This window comes from Uranotaenia lowii, chromosome 3 (genome assembly GCF_029784155.1).
Source record: "Uranotaenia lowii strain MFRU-FL chromosome 3, ASM2978415v1, whole genome shotgun sequence".
In the NCBI taxonomy this organism is placed as follows: domain Eukaryota; kingdom Metazoa; phylum Arthropoda; class Insecta; order Diptera; family Culicidae; genus Uranotaenia; species Uranotaenia lowii.
This window is the reverse complement of record NC_073693.1, coordinates 355,920,753-355,928,254: the sequence shown is the minus strand read 5'-3', so window position 1 is coordinate 355,928,254 and position 7,502 is coordinate 355,920,753. Positions and strand designations below refer to the sequence as shown.

General features: G+C 25.4%; 1 protein-coding gene across 1 annotated transcript in view; it reads right to left on the bottom strand.

The window, feature by feature from the left end:
* The window catches only part of LOC129753973 (uncharacterized), an 8,255-nt gene extending 1,007 nt beyond the window's left edge, over positions 1 to 7,248 (bottom strand). Inside the window, exon 1 of the mRNA XM_055749827.1 lies at positions 7,218 to 7,248. Within this exon, the coding sequence (XP_055605802.1) occupies positions 7,218 to 7,248 (31 nt within the window). The remainder of the gene's footprint in view (positions 1 to 7,217) is intronic.
* Between the last annotated feature and the right edge of the window lie 254 nt (positions 7,249 to 7,502).

Genomic DNA, 7,502 nt, shown 5'->3' with positions numbered 1-7,502 from the left:
GTCATTTTTGTCATTTTTGTCATTTTTGTCATTTTTGTCATTTTTGTCATTTTTGTCATTTTTGTCATTTTTGTCATTTTTGTCATTTTTGTCATTTTTGTCATTTTTGTCATTTTTGTCATTTTTGTCATTTTGTCATTTTTGTCATTTTTGTCATTTTTTGTCATTTTTGTCATTTTTGTCATTTTTGTCATTTTTGTCATTTTTGTCATTTTTGTCATTTTTGTCATTTTTGTCATTTTTGTCATTTTTGTCATTTTTGTCATTTTTGTCATTTTTGTCATTTTTGTCATTTTTGTCATTTTTGTCATTTTTGTCATTTTTGTCATTTTTGTCATTTTTGTCATTTTTGTCATTTTGTCATTTTTGTCATTTTTGTCATTTTTGTCATTTTTGTCATTTTTGTCATTTTTGTCATTTTTGTCATTTTTGTCATTTTTGTCATTTTTGTCATTTTTGTCATTTTTGTCATTTTTGTCATTTTTGTCATTTTTGTCATTTTTGTCATTTTTGTCATTTTTGTCATTTTGTCATTTTTGTCATTTTGGTCATTTTTGTCATTTTTGTCATTTTTGTCATTTTTGTCATTTTTGTCATTTTTGTCATTTTTGTCATTTTTGTCATTTTGTCATTTTTGTCATTTTTGTCATTTTTGTCATTTTTGTCATTTTTGTCATTTTTGTCATTTTTGTCATTTTTGTCATTTTTGTCATTTTTGTCATTTTTGTCATTTTTGTCATTTTGTCATTTTTGTCATTTTGTCATTTTTGTCATTTTTCTTTGTCATTTTTGTCATTTTTGTCATTTTTGTCATTTTTGTCATTTTTGTCATTTTTGTCATTTTTGTCATTTTTGTCATTTTGTCATTTTTGTCATTTTTGTCATTTTGTCATTTTTGTCATTTTTGTCATTTTTGTCATTTTTGTCATTTTTGTCATTTTTGTCATTTTTGTCATTTTTGTCATTTTTGTCATTTTTGTCATTTTTGTCATTTTTGTCATTTTTGTCATTTTTGTCATTTTTGTCATTTTTGTCATTTTTGTCATTTTTGTCATTTTTGTCATTTTTGTCATTTTTGTCATTTTTGTCATTTTTGTCATTTTTGTCATTTTTGTCATTTTGTCATTTTTGTCATTTTTGTCATTTTGTCATTTTTGTCATTTTTGTCGTTTTGTCATTTTTGCCGTTTTTGCCATTTTTGTCATTTTTGTAATTTTTGTCATTTTTGTAATTTTTGTCATTTTTGTCCATTTTTGTCATTTTTGTAATTTTTGTAATTTTTGTAATTTTTGTCATTTTTGTCATTTTTGTCATTTTTGTCATTTTTGTAATTTTTGTAAATTTGTAATTTTTGTAATTTTTGTAATTTTTGTAATTTTTGTAATTTTTAATTTTTGTAATTTTTGTCATTTTTGTTATTTTTGTCATTTTTGTAATTTTTGTAATTTTTGTAATTTTTGTAATTTTTGTCATTTTTGTCATTTTTGTCATTTTTGTCATTTTTGTCATTTTTGTCATTTTTGTCATTTTTGTCATTTTTGTCATTTTTGTCATTTTTGTCATTTTTGTAATTTTTGTAATTTTTGTAATTTTTGTCATTTTTGTAATTTTTGTAATTTTTGTAATTTTTGTAATTTTTGTAATTTTTGTAATTTTTGTAATTTTTGTAATTTTTGTAATTTTTGTAGTTTTTGTAATTTTTGTAATTTTTGTAATTTTTGTAATTTTTGTAATTTTTGTAATTTTTGTAATTTTTGTAATTTTTGTAATTTTTCTTATTCTTGTAATTTTTGTAATTTTTGTAATTTTTGTCATTTTGGTCATTTTTATCATTTTTGTCATTTTTGTCATTTTTGTCATTTTTGTCATTTTTGTCATTTTTGTCATTTTTGTCATTTTTGTCATTTTTGTCATTTTTGTCATTTTTGTCATTTTTGTCATTTTTGTCATTTTTGTCATTTTTGTCATTTTTGTCATTTTTGTCATTTTTGCCATTTTTGTCATTTTTGTCATTTTTGTCATTTTTGTCATTTTTGTCATTTTTGTCATTTTTGTCATTTTTGTCATTTTTGTCATTTATGTCATTTTTGTCATTTTTGTCATTTTTGTCATTTTTGTCATTTTTGTCATTTTTGTCATTTTTGTCATTTTTGTCATTTTTGTCATTTTTGTCATTTTTGTCATTTTTGTCATTTTTGTCATTTTTGTAATTTTTGTAATTTTTGTAATTTTTGTAATTTTTGTAATTTTTGTAATTTTTGTAATTTTTGTAATTTTTGTATTTTTTGTAATTTTTGTAATTTTTGTCATTTTTGTAATTTTTGTAATTTTTGTAATTTTTGTAATTTTTGTAATTTTTGTAATTTTTGTAATTTTTGTAATTTTTGTAATTTTTGTAATTTTTGTAATTTTTGTAATTTTTGTAATTTTTGTAATTTTTGTAATTTTTGTAATTTTTGTAATTTTTGTAATTTTTGTAATTTTTGTAATTTTTGTAATTTTTGTTATTTTTGTAATTTTTGTAATTTTTGTAATTTTTGTAATTCTTGTAATTTGGTCATTTTTGTCATTTTTGTCATTTTTGTCATTTTTGTCATTTTTGTCATTTTTGTCATTTTTGTCATTTTTGTCATTTTTGTCATTTTTGTCATTTTTGTCATTTTTGTCATTTTTGTCATTTTTATCATTTTTGTCATTTTTGTCATTTTTGTCATTTTTGTCATTTTTGTCATTTTTGTCATTTTTGTCATTTTTGTCATTTTTGTCATTTTTGTCATTTTTGTCATTTTCGTCATTTTTGTCATTTTCGTCATTTTTGTCATTTTTGTCATTTTTGTCATTTTTGTCATTTTTGTCATTTTTGTCATTTTTATCATTTTTGTCATTTTTGTCATTTTTGTCATTTTTGTCATTTTTGTCATTTTTGTCATTTTTGTCATTTTTGTCATTTTTGTCATTTTTGTCATTTTTGTCATTTTTGTCATTTTTGTCATTTTTTGTCATTTTTGTCATTTTTGTCATTTTTGTCATTTTTGTCATTTTTGTCATTTTGTCATTTTTGTCATTTTTGTCATTTTTGTCATTTTTGTCATTTTTGTCATTTTTGTCATTTTTTGTCATTTTTGTCATTTTTGTCATTTTTGTCATTTTTGTCATTTTTGTCATTTTTGTCATTTTTGTCATTTTTGTCATTTTTGTAATTTTTGTCATTTTTGTCATTTTTGTCATTTTTGTCATTCTTGTCATTTTTGTCATTTTTGTCATTTTTGTCATTTTTGTCATTTTTGTCATTTTTGTCATTTTTGTCATTTTTGTCATTTTTGTCATTTTTTGTCATTTTTGTCATTTTTGTCATTTTTGTCATTTTTGTCATTTTTGTCATTTTTGTCATTTTTTGTCATTTTTGTCATTTTTGTCATTTTTGTCATTTTTGTCATTTTTGTCATTTTTGTCATTTTTGTCATTTTTGTCATTTTTGTCATTTTTGTCATTTTTGTCATTTTTGTCATTTTTGTCATTTTTGTCATTTTTGTCATTTTTGTCATTTTTGTCATTTTTGTCATTTTTGTCATTTTTGTCATTTTTGTCATTTTTGTCATTTTTGTCATTTTTGTCATTTTTGTCATTTTTGTCATTTTTGTAATTTTTGTAATTTTTGTAATTTTTGTCATTTTTGTAATTTTTGTAATTTTTGTAATTTTTGTAATTTTTGTAATTTTTGTCATTTTTGTAAGTTTTGTAATTTTTGTAATTTTTGTAATTTTTGTAATTTTTGTAATTTTTGTAATTTTTGTAATTTTTGTAATTTTTGTAATTTTTGTCATTTTTGTAATTTTTGTAATTTTTGTAATTTTTGTAATTCTTGTAATTTTTGTAATTTTTGTAATTTTTGTAATTTTTATCATTTTTGTAATTTTTATCATTTTTGTCATTTTTGTCATTTTTGTCATTTTTGTCATTTTTGTCATTTTTGTCATTTTTGTCATTTTTGTCATTTTTGTCATTTTTGTCATTTTTGTCATTTTTGTCATTTTTGTCATTTTTGTCATTTATGTCATTTTTGTCATTTTTGTCATTTATGTCATTTTTGTCATTTTTGTCATTTTTGTCATTTTTGTCATTTTTGTCATTTTTGTCATTTTTGTCATTTTTGTCATTTTTGTCATTTTTGTCATTTTTGTCATTTTTGTCATTTTTGTCATTTTTGTCATTTTTGTCATTTTTGTCATTTTTGTCATTTTTGTCATTTTTGTCATTTTTGTCATTTTTGTCATTTTTGTCATTTTTGTCATTTTTGTCATTTTTGTCATTTTTGTCATTTTTGTCATTTTTGTCATTTTTGTCATTTTTGTCATTTTTTGTCATTTTTGTCATTTTTGTCATTTTTGTCATTTTTGTCATTTTGTCATTTTTGTCATTTTTGTCATTTTTGTCATTTTTGTCATTTTTGTCATTTTTGTCATTTTTGTCATTTTTGTCATTTTTGTCATTTTTGTCATTTTTGTCATTTTTGTCATTTTTGTCATTTTTGTCATTTTTGTCATTTTTGTCATTTTTGTCATTTTTGTCATTTTTGTCATTTTTGTCATTTTTGTCATTTTTGTCATTTTTGTCATTTTTGTCATTTTTGTCATTTTTGTCATTTTTGTCATTTTTGTCATTTTTGTCATTTTTGTCATTTTTGTCATTTTTGTCATTTTTGTCATTTTTGTCATTTTTGTCATTTTTGTCATTTTTGTCATTTTTGTCATTTTTGTCATTTTTGTCATTTTTGTCATTTTTGTCATTTTTGTCATTTTTGTCATTTTTGTCATTTTTGTCATTTTTGTCATTTTTGTCATTTTTGTCATTTTTGTCATTTATGTCATTTGTATCATTTTTGTTATTTTTATCATATTTGGCATGTTTGTATTATTTTTTGTCAATCTTTCATTTTTTTTTTTAATTTTTGCATTTTTGTATAATTTTTGTCATTTTTGTTATTTTTGTGCCTTTCTCTCATTTTCATATAATTTATCAAACATTTTTTTTGTCATTTTTGGGTCTTTTATGCCATTTTTTAATCATATTTTTTGTCATTCTCTGTTGTTTTTGTGCCATTTTGATGTTTTATTTTTATTTTTGTCATTTTTATTATTTTTTCAAATTTGTTTAGTTTCTTGAAATTTTAATAATTTTTTTTAATTTTTTTTCAATTTTCGTATCAGTTATGTTTCATTTTTGTGACATTTTTGTCTCATTTTTTCGTTTTTTTTTGTGGCTCTTTTGTGTTTCTTTTTCATAATTTTGAATCACTTGTGTCTTATTTTTGTCACTTTTGACATTTTTCAGACATTTTTGTGTTCTTCTTGGCCATTTTTGTTTCATTTATGTGTCATTTTTGTTATTTGCGTCAATTTAATCATTTTTGAATGAATTTTTTATCAGTTTTGTAACATTGCTGTGTCATTTTTGTCAGTTTTGAATGTTTTGTCAGTTTTGTATTATTTTTGTGGAATTTTTGGGCATTTTGTAAATTTTTGTAAATTTTGCCGTTTTTTACCACTTTTGTCTTATTTTAATCTTATATTTGCTGGATTTTAAGTAATTTTTGACTTATTTTTTATTCATTTCTGTCTTATTGGGTTTTTTTTTATTCTATGTCGTTTGTTTGTCATTTTTTATAATTTTCAGGTGTTATTTTTGGTGTAAGTATTTTATGTGATTTTTGCTTCATTTCTGAGGCATTCTTGAATCTTTTTTCTGGTCAAATAATTTTGGTTGTGATTTTTTAGATACATTTTTCTTTCTTTTGGAAGAAAATTTGTTATTATTGAGCAGTTTTTATCATCTCGACAAATTGCAATGCTTTTTTTTACCAATTTCATGTTTTTTTTTTATTTTTTTTAAGATAATGTTTCAACCAACTTATGAATATTACTTTTATACCAACTTTTTCAAAATCCATTCCTATTCCGATTACTATTTCGCTTCCGGGGAAAAAAAAACTACTGACAGACTCCATAATCTTGAATCTGCCTCGCAAATCAGGTGCTGCTATTTGAAGAAAGGTAATCTTCTTCCACTACCGTATTTTTCCTCCCAAAAAATTCTGATCAAATCTACCTTTTCCGGTTGTCTAGGGATTCTCTTATTTTTTTCCGCAAAAACGATTTGTTAAAACCATTTCCAGAATTTACCATTTCGTTGTTCATTCGAACATTCAACCTATGCAAATCGTATGGATTACACAGTTGCCTGTCATAGCCGGAAAAAAGTGGAAAGACGTGCAAACTTAAAAAACAACATTTCCAGTTTTTGGCGTCCGGATTCCAATTTCGAACGTTTTCTTTCCATTTTAAAGCAATCACAAATGGAAACCTACATCAATCAGATTTCAGATATGTTTTTTTTATCCAGGACGCGATTTTCCGTTCATACATCAGAGCAGCGACGAGAAAAGGTTTCATGTTTTCTCTACTGGAAGCCGCCGTGTGATGAAATCCTAGAAACTTGCCGGTGTTTTTGTACTTGGTAGATTTTGAGGGTAGAAGAGGGATCCGGAAAAAAATCCATTTACAGAGAAGAAACGTGCCCGGCAGCCGACACTGTTGTGAGGCATTTTCCATTCATCCAGCAGCCAAGTCAGTCAGTCAGTCAGTCAGCCAACACGTGGAGCAAGCTCGAGGAGGCAGTCAGTCATTCAGGACTTTTGCATCATTCAGAGTCGTTCGCTTTCTCGAATTCCACAGCTTCTGGCTAGTGGCCCTCCCAATCGTGTGCATTTTCAAAATGGACCATGTGCAGAGGTTCACACATACGCCCAAACACACACACACATGCAAACATCTGCAGAACTGTTTCCGAGGAAAAGAATTTATCATTCCTACAAACGAGCCAAAGCTCTTCGCTTTTTTCCTCCAGAAGTGTGTGTGTGCATTTTGGCGGGAGGATAGAAAGAAAGCATCGGTTGCCTACCTCTGGGCGTTTACATAGAAGATGTCGGGCAGCAGGAGTCCAGGATTGACCCCGGTGAGCCCGAAAGGATCTGCTGGCCCCAAAGCGAAAAACGAACGAGCAGCAGCAGTGAGAACAAGAAAAGAAAGCTAGCAGCAGCTAGTTTATTTTCCTAAGTAGTGTTCCGGCTTCCTCCGAAAGTTAGAAAGAACGGCGGAAACATTTGTAAGGTTTCCCCTCTCTATTGGATGCAGTGCAATCGCTGTCAGGCAGCAGGATACCATTAGTTTGCTGTTGCTTATCCTGGCACATCTCTGCTCTGAATTTGGTTCGGTACGGATTTTTTTTTCTCGAAAAAGCACTTCCTGACTTAGCCCCAAACATTAGGAAGACAGCTCAGCAAGATTGATGCAATATTTTCGTGAAGTTTCTTCGGGAACTGTTCTGCTTACTGCATATGTATATCCGTGCTCGAATTGTTGCTACACCGAACCGAAAACCATTAGCCAGATTGGATACCAAGTAGAAATAGTGATTTTCGGGTCAGTCGGCAGTAAATATACCAT